The 14,801-nt window shown below is 53.3% G+C and overlaps 11 protein-coding genes across 11 annotated transcripts; 6 read left to right on the top strand and 5 right to left on the bottom strand.

Moving 5' to 3' along the window:
- Positions 1 to 1,042: 1,042 nt before the first annotated feature.
- On the top strand, positions 1,043 to 2,525 carry DL89DRAFT_323056 (uncharacterized protein; the record flags this gene model as incomplete). The annotated part of the gene is made up of 3 exons (XM_040891371.1): positions 1,043 to 2,223; positions 2,302 to 2,375; positions 2,457 to 2,525. Exons 1-3 carry the CDS (start codon positions 1,080 to 1,082, stop codon positions 2,523 to 2,525), a joined length of 1,287 nt encoding a protein of 428 aa, XP_040743418.1. The 5' UTR covers positions 1,043 to 1,079.
- Positions 2,526 to 2,578: 53 nt separating this feature from the next.
- DL89DRAFT_223906 (TLD-domain-containing protein) lies at positions 2,579 to 3,255 on the bottom strand (the record flags this gene model as incomplete). Its single annotated transcript, XM_040884665.1, has 4 exons — positions 2,579 to 2,634; positions 2,671 to 2,885; positions 2,963 to 3,027; positions 3,130 to 3,255. Coding segments are annotated over 4 exons (462 nt in total), but the record flags the coding sequence as incomplete, so codon positions are not given.
- A 1,497-nt stretch (positions 3,256 to 4,752) lies between these two features.
- Positions 4,753 to 6,132, top strand: DL89DRAFT_267888 (ubiquinone biosynthesis protein COQ4, mitochondrial). Its single transcript, XM_040887705.1, has one exon. The coding sequence runs from the start codon at positions 4,811 to 4,813 to the stop codon at positions 5,672 to 5,674; it is 864 nt and encodes a 287-aa protein (XP_040743416.1). The 5' UTR covers positions 4,753 to 4,810; the 3' UTR covers positions 5,675 to 6,132.
- Positions 5,762 to 6,332, bottom strand: DL89DRAFT_284227 (signal recognition particle, SRP9/SRP14 subunit; the record flags this gene model as incomplete). Its single annotated transcript, XM_040889771.1, has 2 exons — positions 6,259 to 6,332; positions 5,762 to 6,184 (listed from the first exon to the last, which is right to left on the bottom strand). The coding sequence occupies exons 1-2, from the start codon at positions 6,280 to 6,282 to the stop codon at positions 5,762 to 5,764; spliced, it is 447 nt and encodes a 148-aa protein (XP_040743415.1). The 5' UTR covers positions 6,283 to 6,332.
- A 243-nt stretch (positions 6,333 to 6,575) lies between these two features.
- DL89DRAFT_206973 (uncharacterized protein) lies at positions 6,576 to 6,890 on the top strand (the record flags this gene model as incomplete). Its single annotated transcript, XM_040884105.1, has 1 exon — positions 6,576 to 6,890. A coding segment is annotated over one exon (315 nt), but the record flags the coding sequence as incomplete, so codon positions are not given.
- Positions 6,891 to 7,175: 285 nt separating this feature from the next.
- On the bottom strand, positions 7,176 to 8,346 carry DL89DRAFT_165220 (uncharacterized protein). Its single transcript, XM_040883721.1, has one exon. The coding sequence runs from the start codon at positions 8,287 to 8,289 to the stop codon at positions 7,207 to 7,209; it is 1,083 nt and encodes a 360-aa protein (XP_040743413.1). The 5' UTR covers positions 8,290 to 8,346; the 3' UTR covers positions 7,176 to 7,206.
- A 134-nt stretch (positions 8,347 to 8,480) lies between these two features.
- On the top strand, positions 8,481 to 8,985 carry DL89DRAFT_267886 (Sm-like ribonucleoprotein). The gene has a single exon (XM_040887704.1). The coding sequence runs from the start codon at positions 8,568 to 8,570 to the stop codon at positions 8,931 to 8,933; it is 366 nt and encodes a 121-aa protein (XP_040743412.1). The 5' UTR covers positions 8,481 to 8,567; the 3' UTR covers positions 8,934 to 8,985.
- Positions 8,926 to 9,414, bottom strand: DL89DRAFT_267885 (uncharacterized protein). The gene has a single exon (XM_040887703.1). It carries the CDS (start codon positions 9,346 to 9,348, stop codon positions 8,998 to 9,000), a length of 351 nt encoding a protein of 116 aa, XP_040743411.1. The 5' UTR covers positions 9,349 to 9,414; the 3' UTR covers positions 8,926 to 8,997.
- Positions 9,413 to 11,274, top strand: DL89DRAFT_267884 (uncharacterized protein). Its single transcript, XM_040887702.1, has one exon. It carries the CDS (start codon positions 9,511 to 9,513, stop codon positions 10,792 to 10,794), a length of 1,284 nt encoding a protein of 427 aa, XP_040743410.1. The 5' UTR covers positions 9,413 to 9,510; the 3' UTR covers positions 10,795 to 11,274.
- Positions 11,275 to 11,804: 530 nt separating this feature from the next.
- DL89DRAFT_267883 (CHAP-domain-containing protein) lies at positions 11,805 to 12,554 on the bottom strand. Its single transcript, XM_040887701.1, has one exon. It carries the CDS (start codon positions 12,540 to 12,542, stop codon positions 11,838 to 11,840), a length of 705 nt encoding a protein of 234 aa, XP_040743409.1. The 5' UTR covers positions 12,543 to 12,554; the 3' UTR covers positions 11,805 to 11,837.
- Positions 12,555 to 13,147: 593 nt separating this feature from the next.
- DL89DRAFT_267882 (family 24 glycoside hydrolase) lies at positions 13,148 to 14,537 on the top strand. The gene has a single exon (XM_040887700.1). The coding sequence runs from the start codon at positions 13,317 to 13,319 to the stop codon at positions 14,130 to 14,132; it is 816 nt and encodes a 271-aa protein (XP_040743408.1). The 5' UTR covers positions 13,148 to 13,316; the 3' UTR covers positions 14,133 to 14,537.
- The last annotated feature ends 264 nt before the right edge of the window (positions 14,538 to 14,801 follow it).

Here is a 14,801-nt window from a genome sequence, read left to right as displayed (position 1 = left end):
AGAATAGCAAGTCATGCCAAACCAGTGCAATCATCCTCCCAGTACGCCGCTGTTGAGCTGATAGCCTGTTCTTCAACGTAGCGCAAAGAAATCAAGTATATAGTATCTGCACAGTTCTGCTGAGACGCCTGGATCCTATGATCTATGGCTTTGTCCACAGTTGCTGCTGGTGCTGTTCCCCAAATTCGGCCCCTTGCTTCATCGCCAGTCGCTAAAGTGTAGCTTGGAATTGGGGTTTCAACTACGTGATCTAATGCCAGTGTTGTGTTATTGAAACAGTTAGTCAACCTGCTTAAATACAACCTGTGATTCTTTATTGGTTTGGAATGCAATATACTTTGCCGGTGATATCCTCACTCATCTCACTTTATTATCATGGTACTGCTTTCTACATGCCAAATGTTTGGCTTGTATGTTGCATTGTTATCGGCCCGAAGAGATATGCTAGAATGAGTAACCAGGATAAGTAAACATCTCCAGCTAGTCGTTGATGTCCAATGCAAAACTCTCATACAGCAACACGGGTTTCTTGGGGTTGAACACAAGCGCTGGTAAGGAATCTGCATGCTGCTCCATCGATGGCTTATTGTTTGGCTTACCAGCAGCCCCGCTCATGAATCGCATATTCTGAGTTATCAAGGAGAGCGGCTGTCTATTGCGAGTCCATTCTGAGTTGTTGGGTCAGGCATGCCAGAGTAGATGTGGTCACCAAAATACAGCATGATAGTCTTTTTTTTACAGACTCATGTATACAGGCAGATAAGCCGAGCCTGGGTTTGCCAGGCTAGTTTACAAGCTGCTAAACGGTGAAGGATGTACTTGGTGTACCTACGTCGGTTTCCAGTAGTACTCTTAGTTTATTCTGTTAGCATAGTAGATGAGCTTGCTCGGTAACACTTGCCACTGTATTTTGGTTAGTCGTATGGTGTTTTAGTTGGAAATCAAAACAGCAAAATATAGCGTATTCCATACTTCATCACATCACTGTGCAACTTTCATATAGCAAACATGAAAAAGGCTGTCTGTACAATAGGTGTCGCTCTACAGATTAAACTCAGTATACTAGTTCTCTCATAGTAATGAATTACTCACGCTTCTGCGACGATATCTGGGACCAGCTCTCTGCCATGAGCAAATCGGCAGACTGCGACAGCAGTTTACTTCTCCAAAGGCTCAGCAGCTTGGATAGTTTTCTCGGTACGGATCGAGTGTCGAAGGTAGCCCATGCGCAGTGGGTCGATTCACTGGCAGTTGCAGGTAGTCTGGCACAGGATACATTTGTGTGGAGCAGTTCAGCTGCAGTTCAGAAGGCTGGCACCAAATGGCTCGTGGCTATTTCGGAGCAGCTGAACCTTTCTTCGAGCGGCATTATCACCAAGAATATGTTTCGGGCCATCTGCGACTCGCGCGTACGACCGTACTTTGCGTCCTCTGGAACGGCTAAACCGCAGTTTGTGCTGGACTCATCCAACAGCAAAGCAGACACGCGCATGTTGGCCGACAACAAGCAGTGGAGAACCCACCAGCAGTGCATTGCAGCGTTTATGTGGGCGTTCGAGCACCTACCAGATGACGACATGGTTGCAGTTATTTCGTACATCCTGCCGGTAGCCCTTGATCTGGCCGAAGACTACGATGCTGGAATGAAAGTGCGTGGTATCAAGCTCGTGCTGCGTCTGCTGGACCGCATGGACCGCGAGTTCCTGCGCAAATCCGGTATTGCCAGCCTACTGGAGAAGAGCGTGCTCGACTCTCTGGTATTCCGCAGTGGTGAGAGCGCAGGTGCAGGCACACAGCTCATGGATGTGGCATTTGCGGCAGCAGTGCGTGTGTCCCAGACACTGTACCCGCGGATGGACAACCCAAAGTACACGGCTGCATGGTGGAGGATGGCCGACTGCATTGTGCGCAACAGCATGTATGTGTCAGATAATGTCATGGCAAGCACCGTGCTGTGCAGGTGGATTGCACCAGTGTGCAAAGCCCTTGGTCCGGCCGTGGCAAGATATCTGAAGCCATTGCTGGGTGTGGTGCTGCAGAATCTGCGGGCACCTGTATATCTGATGCCCGAGATACTTGAATTGCAGCTCGTCTCGGTCGAGCAACTGGGAGAACTGATGGATGCCTGCCCACCCAGGGTCGGTGCGCATGCAGATGAGATTCTGGCGGGCCTGGCCATCTCGTGGGCGATGACAGGGAAAAAGCAGAGTTCCAAGACAGCAGGTAAGGGTGCCATTTCAGGCTATCTCGATTGGTCTGCTTCCCGAACCATTCAGCCAAGTATTGGATGCTCTCGTGTAGGAATCGACAGACTCCAGAGCGTCATTATCATGACAACAAGGAAACTGCAAGGATATGCGCCAGAGAGCGTCAAGGTAACATGGACAGGTTAACCCTGATGAAGAGATGGATGCATAATGTGTAGGTTTGCTAACATGGCTATCGCATAAGTGTAGGCTGGAATCCAGCGTTTGAGCAGCGCGCGCCCAGATGAGTTTAGCGGTCTAAAGGATGCTCTGGCTTGAGTCACTCACTGAACTTTTTAATGTGTGCTTTACAAAATAAGACATGAAGTGCCCTAAGAGCTGAACGCCCAGATTTCGAGGTGGGCGACGACAAACTCCTGCTGTGCATCTGGCAGCTTGCTCTTTGGGTGTGACGGATCGACACACAGTGGCTCGTTGTTGAATGTCGGACACCGGGCCGAGTACCCGTGCAGAAAGTCGCTCTTGAACCACATGCCGAATTTGCCGCGACCACCGCCAATGGCGACGAAATCTGGATCACACAGGATGAAGTACTCGTTGTCGCCGGTGTACTTGAACTGCTTGACGGCGTCCTTTTTGCGTGACTCTGGCGACGACCTGAACGCCTTCCACAGGAAACTACAACCCTCCAGCAAAGATGCATCAGTGTACTTGCATGTGTCTGTCTAGTGTCTGGCCAATCGTGCTGCACTTACCATGTGCCGTTGCCGTAGAAGCTGGGATTCAGCCGCAGAGGCTCATTCAGATACGCCCCAAAGACCTACAAATGGCGGGTATGCATATGTCACTCGCAGTGCTCAATAGGTGTGCCCCAAACTATATGTGTGAATGCACATTTTTCTGCGTGGCCGATTTTACTTACCCTGCCTTTTGTGTCTTTTATCGCCAGCACCATTGGGCCGGCGTTCTCACAGCGGGAGAGCAGCGAGTTCATGCTGATGCCGTGCTGGTCCATGCTGTAGACCAGGCGCCAGGACTTGGCCAGACGCTGTCTTACCGGCAAGAGCTCGCGCAGCTACACATGGAATGTTTCGCATGACACAAGGGAAACAATGCGAGGTTATCAGGTCAGTTGACAGGCAGATCAAAAGGCCAGAGGGAAAACACAGCTTCTGTGCGTGTGCCATGTGGATTTTGCTTGGCAGACAAGGGCGGGTGCCTGCCTTCCCAAACGGTACCTACCTCGCGGATGATAGTGGCAGATAGGACTTTTGGCGTGTCCGCATCCCGGCCGTCCAGGCGTACAGGCGCACGCTGGTGCTGTGACTGTGGACTGTGGTTGTTTGCTGGGGCGGTGGGGGTGTGGGGCACGGTAAGCGGGGTGGCCATAGCCTCGGCTGTCTCATTGCTGACACCGCTGTATCTGTCATTTTCGCTGACTTCCTGGCGCCCATCCTGCGCGGGGGACGACGGGGCGACAAAGTAGCCTCCACATTCTCCCAGCGCGTGGTAGTGCACCTCGTGCGGGCTGTTTGTGTGGTTGTTTTGGTGGACCGCTCCGGCCAGTGAGGCATGGGAGCTGGGCGTGCTGCTGCTCATTCCCTCGGTTGATGACGAGTCGACCGAGTCCTCTGCGTGCTGCCTGCGTCCAAAGTGGAACCACTTTGACGGGCTGCTGCTATTGGCAGACCTCTCGGACTCGCTGGTTGCGTATTTTCTCAGATTCATGGCGAGCGTGTTGGTGGAGGGCAGTGAAAACGCCAGTGGCGACGGTGTGCTTGCTGCACGTAGGGCTGTGGCGTTTGGGCTGTCGTTGCTGTCGTCAAGCACAAACGTGCTGTGAAACGTGTTGGTGCTCTGGGCAGGCGGTGTGTCCGGGTAAATGTCAAAGAGCTCCTCGAAGTGCGTGCGCGGTCTGGCCTGCTGCGACGAGGGAAAGGTGTGAAGCTTGAAAATGGTCGACGAGGAGAACGGGGTCAGGAGTGGAGAAGAAAGGCCTGAGGCACTCTGCACGCTGCTAGCTTGTGGGATGGGCGAGCAGTCGAGCGGTGATCTGGCCCCACCTGTGCATTCCACGACCGTGTCGCTCAGCGATACCAGGGGCTCGGTGCTGCCCAGAAAGCTGCCGCTGCCGAGGCTACTGGTACTCCTGCGCGAGGGGAATGTCCGGCTTCGCAGCCGGGGGCGTACGGCGGGTGCTTCCATATGAGAGCAGTAAATAAAATAATTTGTCTTTGCGAGGTTTTATTTTCCGGAGCAGAGAGAAAAGATGGGCGCGGGGTGGCAGTGACTGGGCCTGAGGGCAGCGAGAGGCTTATATTCTTGGCATACTCGTCGCCGAGCACGGCATATGCGAAGTGCTTCTGGCGTACGGGCGGCCGACACAGGAGGTGCGCTTCTGAACAAGCGTTGCCGAGTGGGGAGCACATGCCCAGGTTTAGCCATGGATTGGCAGGCAATGCCGCCCTGAGTATTACCGTGCGTGGATGCATAATGGGGAGAGTAAAAAGGCGCTGGGAAAACCTGGCCATCAGCGGCCAGCAGGGTGTGACGAATCACTGTTCTTTTCGTTTCTCTTCCCACCCAGCACAGCTACCAGCGCCATGTCCCTGGTTGGAACCGTATCCGCCGTCGCCCGCAGAGCCATGCCGTCGGCAGCCCTGGCGGGCGCCTCGTACTTTGCGCTCAAGGCGCTTGCTGGGTTCACCAGCCCTGATGCCAAGCCCGACTCGGACCGCGGCATGCAGCCGCTGTACGCAACACACAAGCCAACGACGCCGATCCAGAAGCTGACAATCGCTGTGGGCTCAGCGCTGATGGGCTTCGGCGACCCGACCGACGGCTCGCACATTGCAGCGCTGGGCGATGCTACAGCCAACCCGTTCTTCGGCAAGATGCGCGCGCAGATGCTCAACGACCCGGTCGGCCGCCGCATCCTGAAGGAGCGCCCCGAGATTTCGTTCACACCGGAGCAGTGGTCGGCGCTGCAGCACCTGCCCGATGGCACATTCGGCCGCACGTACTACAACCAGATGCACCGCAACGGCATCTCGTGGGCCACGCGCCCGCCCGTGCGCTTCGTTGACAACGAGGAGAACGCGTATCTGCTGCTGCGCTACCGCCAGTGCCACGACTTCTACCACACGCTGCTGGACATGGACATCTCGGTCGTCGAGGAGCTGGCCATCAAGGTCTTTGAGTGGCGACAGACCGGCTTGCCCGTCGGCCTGATAGCCAGCCTGTTTGGCCCGCTGCGTCTGCCGGCTGACGAGAAGGAGCGCTTTTTCAAGCACTACCTGCCGTGGGCCCTGCAGTGCGGGTCCGAGGCAAAGCCGCTGATTGGCGTGCACTGGGAGGAGATGTGGACCCGCGACGTCGAAGAGCTGCGCAAAGAAATGGGCATCTGGCTGCTGCCCGAGCGCAACAGCGTGACGCACGCTGCCAACTCGACTGCCATCACCCCCTAGACGCGCTCTCCTGCCCAGCCCTAGACAGCTGGTATTCGATTTAAACTTCACATATTGGCGCTCACATTTTTTGGTTAAAGATATCTTCTAAGACTCTTGCTGCTGCTGCTGCTCCTTGGCTGCTGCTGCCCTGGCTTTCATCTTCATCTTCAGCCTCTTCGCTGACGTGGCCTTCTTGACAGCTAGCTTCTTTTTCCTCGCCCGCTCGTTCTTCTTCATGCTGGCCACGCATGCCAGGAACACGCCATGGTAATGCGCCAGGAACGAATCAAGGTCGCCTGGGGCCACCAGCGTGCTGAGCTTCTTCTTCTCTGTCGCAGCACGCACCAGCGTCGCATACTCCTTGTCGTCGAGCGACAGCTTGTCGACCATCTGCCGCATCGCCTCCTCCTCGCTGTTCTGCGTTGTCTTGCGCTTCTTTCCCTGCGTGTAGTCGTACCGCTTAATGCTCAGGTTCACGCTGCCCTTCTCTTTGGTATCAGCAAACAGGTCCGGCAGCATTGCCAGAAACTACAGAGGGAATAGCAGCGTTAGTGGTGTGGATTGCATGGAATGCAAGGTGGTGAGTAAACGCATATGCTTGCCTTTTCGTTATCCAGAAGCACCATGTCTGCCCTCTTTTATTGTCGCCGCTGTGAATTGAAACGAGAAATTAGAGCTGGGAATTAGCGTGAAGCAGCGTTGAATTGAGTAGAGAAAGTGTGGCAACCAGAGTTTGGCTCAATTTTATTCGGATGCCCAAAAGCGTGATCCGCTGAGAGCCCGATACGTATAAATTGCTGGCATGATGGGACCTATTTCGAGCGCGCCGTGTCTGCTCACGCATCCATTTCATCTATCCATGTCGGCATCCCGAGCACTTTTCGCATCTGTGTCGTCCATATTCAGGCACCGGTGCGCCAGTATCCGCCCAGTATCGACAGTGGAGGCCGGCACCGCCTACGAAAACATGGTTGTCCGGGCATTCAACAGGCTCGGCGCAGACCTCGAGCGCATCGGCGGGGCAAACGACCAGGGGATCGACTTCCGCGGGCCGTGGGCACTGCCCGAGCAATCCCAGTTCTACGTCGTCGGCCAGTGCAAGCACTACGAGCGCAAGAAGATCGGGCCCTCTGTTATTCGCGAGTGGGAGGGCGTCATGTCGCGCCAGGAGCCAGATACGCTGGGTGTCATCTCTGCGTCCAGCGGGTTTACCACAAAGGGCGTGCGCACAGCACTCAGCTCAGAGTATCCGATGGCCTTGGTAACATTAGGCTGCAGTACACCGATTTTCAGTGAAGGCGGCGCTACCAAGGGCGTGGAGCTGGACATACGTGGGTTTGTCTGGAACAAGGCTGCGTCGGAGTTCCTCGGCCATCTGGTGGTAGCCAAAAAGCACTACGACACACGGCTAGTCCGCGTTGCCGACCCAGCCCACTTTTCGATCCAGCTGCTCTGGAATGGCGAGCCATTGCCCCCGACCTCTCGGTAGTTGCCGCTGTATTGAGTAAAAGAAAAAACGCTATACATGTACATGCTCCACTGGCCCTGCATCACTGCTCCTGCTGAGGCGGTTCCGCATCCTCGAAGCTGCTGAAGTCCAAGCGCACGTATGTGATCTTTTGGCCATTCTCGGTCTTGGTCTCCGTCGTCACTGCCTGGATATGGCTGAGCCTCCTGAGAAGCATCGGCAGCTCCTCTGTCGAATGCCCCACCGACATGAGCTCTCGCTTCAGCTCCTCCACAGTCATACTCTGGTGGTCGAGCAGGGTGTCCAATATCGCTTGCATGGTATTGCCATAGTCACGGAAGAAGTACCTGAACAGGCTGCCCACGTACTTTTGCCTCTGGCTCTGCATGCTGCTGCTCCGGTCCCACCATGGCACAAACACGCGGTTCTCAAGCAGCTGCAACGTGGCATTTGCGCCCTGCATGAACTCTGCCACCTTGCTGTCAACCATCATGTCCTCAGTGCACTGCAGGAGCTGCGTGCGCAGGTTATCCAGCACCATGTACTTGGATGCCTGGTCCTTTGTATCCTCGAGCTGGTCACCGATCGGGATCCCGGCCATCTCCTCATCAATATCAGCAATGGTACGCCGCATCCGGATAATCTCAGCATCCACCATGGCCGACTCCTCCAGTATCTCGCTGTCCTCTTTGATGCCAGACCGCGTGCGCTGGTGCTCTGCCAGCTCGCGCTCCTTAGCTGCCACTGTGCTTTTCAAATTCAAAAGATTTGCCTGCGCGTCGGACAGCGCCGACTGCTCGTCCTTGATCACCTTTTGCAGCTCGACCATCGTCGCCTCGTCCTCCACCAGCTGCTGGTATTCGCTCTTTTGCTGCTCAACTTTGGCTTGCTGGGCCTCATGCGTTGCCCGGATCACCTCGACTGCTGACTCGAGTTGGTCAACCTGCCGGAACAGGAACGGCACGGCCTCCTTGGAAATAAGGCTTTGCGCCTTGCCGATGTCGCTGGCGGTCGTGAGCTCGTACTTCGTTTCGCACCGAATTACCCGGGAGACCCGCGGGAACGTGCGTGTCAGCGAGCCCAGCGCAGTTGTGGCCGCTGCGAGGTTGTTGTTGCACGTTTCAAGCGTTGCCACGCACTGGTCCAGCGAATCCAAATACGACATTACGAAAGAAGAGAGGAAACTAATAAAAATGTAAAGGAAAATGAGAAAAGGGCGTGCCGTTTCTGTTGGCGATATTTTTTTAGCTTGGATACAAAGCTCGGGCTGGTCACATGATTGGACCATAAGGATGGCGGTCTGGAATTAAATCGTGGCTTCCAAAGAAAGCCAGGGTTGGTTGAGCGACGACGCGTCGCAACCCCTCGTCTCTCTCCCTATTTACCTCCAAACCCCCTCCCCGGCGGACACATACAGAGACCTTTACATATCAGCTCTATACGATGAAGCTCGTACGGTTTTTGATGAAGCTCAGCAATGAGACGGTGACGATCGAGCTCAAGAACGGCACGCAGGTCCAGGGAACAATCACCAACGTTGATATGAGCATGAACACGCACCTGAAGAAGGTCAAAATGACAGTCAAGGGCCGCGATCCTGTCAGCCTCGACTCTCTCAGCCTGCGTGGCAACAACATCCGCTTCTATATTCTGCCTGATAGCCTGCCCCTCGACACGCTGCTTATCGACGACACACCGAAACCCAAGGCTCGCAAGCGGGAGGCAACCTCGTCCAGGGATCGCGACAGCGGGACCCGTGGACGCGGTCGTGGACGCGGCCGTGGTCGTGGCCGTGGTGGTAGACGCTAAGGATAAAAATGCTCTTCATGTATCTGACAGAAAAAATCTATTAAAAACGCTCCTGCAGCCATGTCTACTTGTCGTAGCGATCAAACACGGGCTCTTCGTCGGCTGGCCGGTCCACGCGCTTGGGCTCCCACTCGCCCCACGCACCCTGGCTCTGCATTCTAAAGTACTCTTCCTGCAAATTGAACTTGCGCTTCTCGCCCTTGGCCTCGTCAAGCGTGACATTGCGCACATGCTTGTCGCGCACCTCGTATTTGGTCTCTTGCCCCGGCAGAAGCACAAACGATCCGCCGACTACCGCCAGAAGGAACGGCAGGCCAACGCATAGGAACGGGTGTTTTTGCGATAGCCGCTGGAACGTCGACCTGTGGTTTCTACGCGCCCAGCTGTTTGATTGGAACTCCGAATTGAGCTTCATTGGAGCAGAAACGAATGTAAAAATACAAAAAAACTGGCGCTGAATTGAAGGCAAAAAAAAAAAAAACGAAGCGAAGCACAGGCGCAATCGATTGCTGGGCTGTGGTTTGTTTCGCCAGATCAAGCTCCACGCAGTAGAGAAAATGCTGAAAAAAATTTCGTAATGGGGCCAGCTCCAGCATTTTTCTTTGCTTCCCTTTTCTTTACTCCTTTGACTCGCCTTCTCTCACAGTTAATGCTGCCAATGAACAGACTTGCAAGGGGCTCCTCGATGCTCGGACGCAGGGCGTACAGCCAGGCAAAGGACGGGTTTTCGATCAAACAGCGTGCGCTGCCTACCACAACCTCAATAAAGTACTCGATCCCGCAAGACCCGTTCCTACTGGCATCAAAGTTCCGCGATGTGGCCCGCAACGGCAAGCTGGACGACGCGGTTGCCATAGTGATGCAGACAAAGACCAGAGACCAGTCGGTGGTCGTATGGAACCTAGTGATCAACGAGTACGCCAAGATAGGGCGCCTGGGCCGGGCACTACGGGCGTTTACAGAGATGCGCAAACGCGGGTTCAAGCCGACGCCAACAACATTCACTGCACTGCTGAAGGCATGCAGCCTCAGTGATTCGGCCAACCGAGCACAGATCGCCGGGGAACTGTTCGATATGATGGACAGATACAAGGTTGAGCCGACGCTGATTAACGTCAACAGCCTGCTGATGGTGTACCAGCGCAATGAGAGTGTCGAGCCCTTGCTGGCATGTTTCAACAACCTGCCAACAGAGGGCCCACTGGCGCCATCGCTCGAGACATACACGACGGTAATCTCGACTTTGCGCCGCGAATTCATGAGGCTGCTGGATGGGAAGCAGCCGGCGAGGTCGGCCAAGGATGCAAGCACGTTTGTTGAAGCGCGGAGGCATGCGCTGAACCGACAGAACCTGTACCGGTCGTTTGAGGCAATCATGGATGTGTGGACATCGTTTGTGGAGGATGTGAGGCATAGACAGCAGGGCCTGGCCCGTGATACAGAGGTGCTGATGGTTGATGCCAAAATTGTGAACATGGTGTTGAAATGCTGCCATTCGATATATAACGAGAACCGCTCGCTAGGACGGCGTGGATTCAAGGTTGTGGAGGATGTCTATGGGCTGGACAAGAGTCTTGCACCTGGAAAGCAGGGTCCCGATGCAAAGGCAGACGCCACGCCATTGGTGGATCTACTGAGTGAGCAGCTAGTGAACAGCGATACAGGGCTGACAGCTATCAATACTAGCACCGTAGACTTGGTGCTGACGCTGTGTTCGAGAGATGGCGAGGTGATGAAGGCGATTCGGTTCTGGCGGCGCTTGATGCTGAGTCACCGGGATATGGTCCAGCCGTCAAAGCTTAACTATGCGTCCTATTTGAATCTGCTACACCTGCGGTTAGAAAAGTTTGCTATTCTGTGAGTTGGGCCATATTCGTGCAATACATAGACTCGTATCGAAGATTGGCTTATCAGCAGGCTATACGTGTTTATTCCTTATCTAGCTGGTGGTTTTTTTTTAGCGTTTTACTTGAAGAAAACATGCGGAACCTGTGTTTGTTCTCTCCTGAGGTGGTTAGTGGCGATACCTGCATTTTTCATGCTGATAGGCGATTGGGATTGAGACTGAGAGTGGACAGGTAGTGTTTTATCGATCAGGCCAAAGAGTTTGTAGTACGCCTCGTTGGTGCATGGATAGCATTTGTATTTGTGAATTCGCATGTCTTCCACGGGGAACACGCAGTTGCAGCGGCATAGGAGCAAGCCTCTGTATATCTCTGAAAAGCCCAGCACCACACACTCGTATAATTCGATGTAGACTTTATTCGGAGCGTGAGGAAAGGCGGTACTGGACATGGCAGATGTATGTAACGTTTTAACTATTTAGACAGTGGCTATAAAGGAACATGCAAATGACAAAAGGAAAGGAGAAGTGTGGCTATCTCTGTAGTTCTGTGGTGCCGTCTTGCTGTCTGATGTATTTCAGCCGAGTTTTCCTACACACGATGGTACTTTCCTTCAATCGGCGAGCGTCGTGGAGTTGAGTCCGAGTCTCGAAATGATAAAGTGATATGTATCAGGAGCTCATTGGTAAACATGTTCACACCTAACTGCAAACGGAATTCATGCTGAGATAACGATATCACCTTCCACTTGCCCAGTTTGAAAGACTCGACCATTTTGAGTTTTATTGGCATACCTCATTCTGATAGCTGCAGATGGCGTCCAGGTAATGCCAATCATGGCCGAGCTACCTTTCTGCACGTATTGTTTAGGACGATAAGGATGTAGTGGAGTATCAGAATGATTTTGCCTGCTGCATACTAAGATGTTCAGACACCCCCTCACTACTGCAGATTTGGCGACATCACTGATCAGAGACTGCAAACCAGTACTGCCCAGATGGCAATTCCAATTAAATAAAAAATGACCCTGGGTATTATATGTGGTTAATTAAAGAATGGCCTATTTGAGATGGATGTAATTGTCGAATGAACTCTTGGGGACAGTGCGTGTGCTATACCGCCTCGTTCCGCTGTGATTGTATTCCTCTACGACAACGCTGTTTCCAGAGACCTTTGCTACCCAAGCTACGTGGCCATAGACACCAGCGTTTGTTTGGGCAACTGCACCTGGGTTTGGCGTGCTGTTCATAGCGACGCCAGTCTTGCGCGCGGCCTCATCCCATGTGTTTGCATTCCCCCAATTTGGGCCTTTGTAGTAGTTGTGGAACTTTACGCCAAGCCGCTTGTTGACACGGAATGCAACAAAGGATGTACACTGACATATGTAATATCCCCAAGGGTCGACGCTGTCGCACTGTCCTTTATACGGGTAGTCGTCGGTAATAGGGCCTGCAGATCCGCTTTCACCAGAGCCACCGGCGCTACACTCTGAGGCAACATAACCGGTGGACCCAGTCTTTATGTAGTAATCAGCGACGTAGCAGCCGTCGCTCGTCTTGTCCCACAGAGCGTTGCCATTGATGGTCTCACCCGATGTCTGACAAGTGAGCTCGACGTCAGTGTTTATCTTGTAGGTCTTGACAACCGCTCCAGATGTACCAGGGCTTGAACGGCAGTTGACTACATCGGCTTTGTAGATCGGGTAGGCGCTTGCCAGCACTGCGAAGGAGCTGAGACAAAAAGATATTATTGTGGTAGCTTTCATTGCAGATGATGAGGGAAAATGCTGGTAGTCTGCCAGCAGTGTGCCATCCTTGAGGAGGTTTATACTGCAACCCATTCCTTCATCTCCTCAACCTGCTCGGCATTAGCATGTCTACATAGTTTTCGGAATGAACTGCCAAGACAAATACACAATCAGCCACCACCATCCCCACTTGAAGCTGCGTACGCGGTGAATTCAATATAGCTATCACTGCTACCTTGGAGTAGATTGCTTGGCCAATTTCATGATTCCGGTGATTACCAGGATTTCTATCTATCCCGTCTCGAACAGGTTATGTAATGGCTATCTTCCCTTATCATACATCTTTCAACATTCTCGCTGCTGAAAATCCAGGCTCATATACGAACATGCAAAGCAGTGTATTTTTAGCACCACCAGCCTATACGCACAATATCGTCTGCGTCCTTTAAACAATCAAAACATTCTTTCTGCTTGCTGCTTACATATGCAGCGATTCGTGGGCAAATGCATGGGCTACGTATTGATCTCCTTGAGTCAAGAGATGGACTAAAAATACTCTCGGCAATCCGCTGCGACTCTTCTGAGATCTCTCCAGTCCCGGAACTGCAAGTGTAGAACGTGCTTTCACACAGTATGGCTACACACTACGAATGATGTTGCCACCGAATTCGAGTATAAAAGACCATAGGAATCCTCTGCTGGGCGGTGTAAAGGCATCATCACTCGGACTCCAACAGAAACATCCTCTTTATTGCCCGCAACCCACCCAAGCAAGCACTTCTACACCCGGCCATGAAGATCACTGCCGTCTCTGCTATAGCCCTTGCTACCCTCTCCCAGCTCGTGTCCGGATACGCCATCAACGGGGACAATGTCAACTGCCGCACTGGCCCCGGCACTAGCTACGATGTTGTCCGCAAATACAACAGCGGTGACGATGTCACTCTCTCCTGCCAAACCGAAGGCGATGCAGTCAGGGGCGACTCTCTGTGGGGCAAGACCCAGGACGGCTGCTATGTTGCCGACTACTACGTTCAGACTGGAACTAGCAACTACGTCGTTGACAAGTGCGGCTCCTCCGGCGGCGGTTCTGGCAACACTGGCGGCAGCGGATACTGCAAGAATGTGAACGCTGCCACCCTTGACCTGGTCAAGGACTTCGAGGGCTTCGAGCCGAGCCCCGCACCCGACCCCATCGGCCTGCCCACTGTCGGCTATGGCCATCTGTGCGAGACTAAGGGCTGCGCTGAGGTTTCCTATAGCTTCCCACTGACCGAGGCCACCGCCGAGTCTCTGCTCAAGGACGACCTTCCCAAGTACTCGTCATGCCTTGCCACGTACCTCAAGAGCTCGGTTACTCTCAACGACAACCAGTGGGGTGCACTGACTTCGTGGGTGTTCAATGTTGGCTGCGGCAATGCCAAGTCGTCGACGCTGGTGTCCCGCCTGAATGCCGGCGAGAACCCGAACGACGTGGCTTCTTCCGAGCTCCCGCAGTGGCGCCTGGCTGGTGGCCGGGTGTTCAGTGGGCTTGTCCGTCGCCGTGCGGCTGAGGTCAAGCTGTTCACCACCCCTTCGTCGAGCCAGGCCTTCCCCAACTGCCAGTAATTCTGCTATCTGGATCATGCTTTTAAACGTCTTTTCCAAATGGACTAAGCGATAATGTGCTTACCCTAATAGTAAGCAATGATTCCCACATATTCAATGGTTTCCACAGCCTGGCGTGCTATTCTAAATGGGAATGGCCCTGGAAAGTGTATGGCTACAAAGGCTTCGTCTTGGTTGTGGACAGATTTCGAGTGAAGAATGCATGAATATACCATATGAATGAGGTGAAAATAAAACACTCGTTGGGGCCGTGTGTTGAAAACATAGTGTATCGTTAGAAGTAACAAGTACAGCGCTTGTGCTATTTATCATATGCTATGGCTGGGGCTGGTTCGTGAGCGAGTGTGTCTCTTGGCTAAGTGGTTTGTTGTATGGTTTAACGATACAGGGACCACGACCATGTTTGTGCGTACGCATAGTGTCAACATCGAATGTATTGCCACAGCGGCAGTACACCCATCCATCACTAGTCTGTAGAAAGTTCAGAATAACATAGTCGTGGAGCTCGATTCGCAGCATGGTCCTATCGATACTTTGGTGCCATCCTAGTTCATGCATGCTGCCATATGCTTCAGGGCATTTGCCGCATTGGTAGACGTGTAATGATGTTGTCGACATCGAACATGATATGTACAGAGGTGATTGAGGCAAGCAAAAAAGAAAAGAGGC

The sequence above is a fragment of the Linderina pennispora genome (genome assembly GCF_002104995.1).
Source record: "Linderina pennispora strain ATCC 12442 chromosome Unknown DL89scaffold_7, whole genome shotgun sequence".
NCBI lineage: Eukaryota > Fungi > Kickxellomycota > Kickxellomycetes > Kickxellales > Kickxellaceae > Linderina > Linderina pennispora.
The sequence above is the reverse complement of the archived record's forward strand: the minus strand, read 5'-3'. Positions and strand labels throughout refer to the sequence as shown.

What these genes read in the sequence shown, in the direction of transcription:
- DL89DRAFT_165220 (XM_040883721.1), bottom strand. Translation starts at nt 8,289, where the DNA reads ATGTCGTATTTGGATTCGCTGGACCAGTGCGTGGCAACGCTTGAAACG.
- DL89DRAFT_267888 (XM_040887705.1), top strand. Translation starts at nt 4,811, where the DNA reads ATGTCCCTGGTTGGAACCGTATCCGCCGTCGCCCGCAGAGCCATGCCG.
- DL89DRAFT_267883 (XM_040887701.1), bottom strand. Translation starts at nt 12,542, where the DNA reads ATGAAAGCTACCACAATAATATCTTTTTGTCTCAGCTCCTTCGCAGTG.
- DL89DRAFT_267884 (XM_040887702.1), top strand. Translation starts at nt 9,511, where the DNA reads ATGGGGCCAGCTCCAGCATTTTTCTTTGCTTCCCTTTTCTTTACTCCT.
- DL89DRAFT_267882 (XM_040887700.1), top strand. Translation starts at nt 13,317, where the DNA reads ATGAAGATCACTGCCGTCTCTGCTATAGCCCTTGCTACCCTCTCCCAG.
- DL89DRAFT_267885 (XM_040887703.1), bottom strand. Translation starts at nt 9,348, where the DNA reads ATGAAGCTCAATTCGGAGTTCCAATCAAACAGCTGGGCGCGTAGAAAC.
- DL89DRAFT_267886 (XM_040887704.1), top strand. Translation starts at nt 8,568, where the DNA reads ATGAAGCTCGTACGGTTTTTGATGAAGCTCAGCAATGAGACGGTGACG.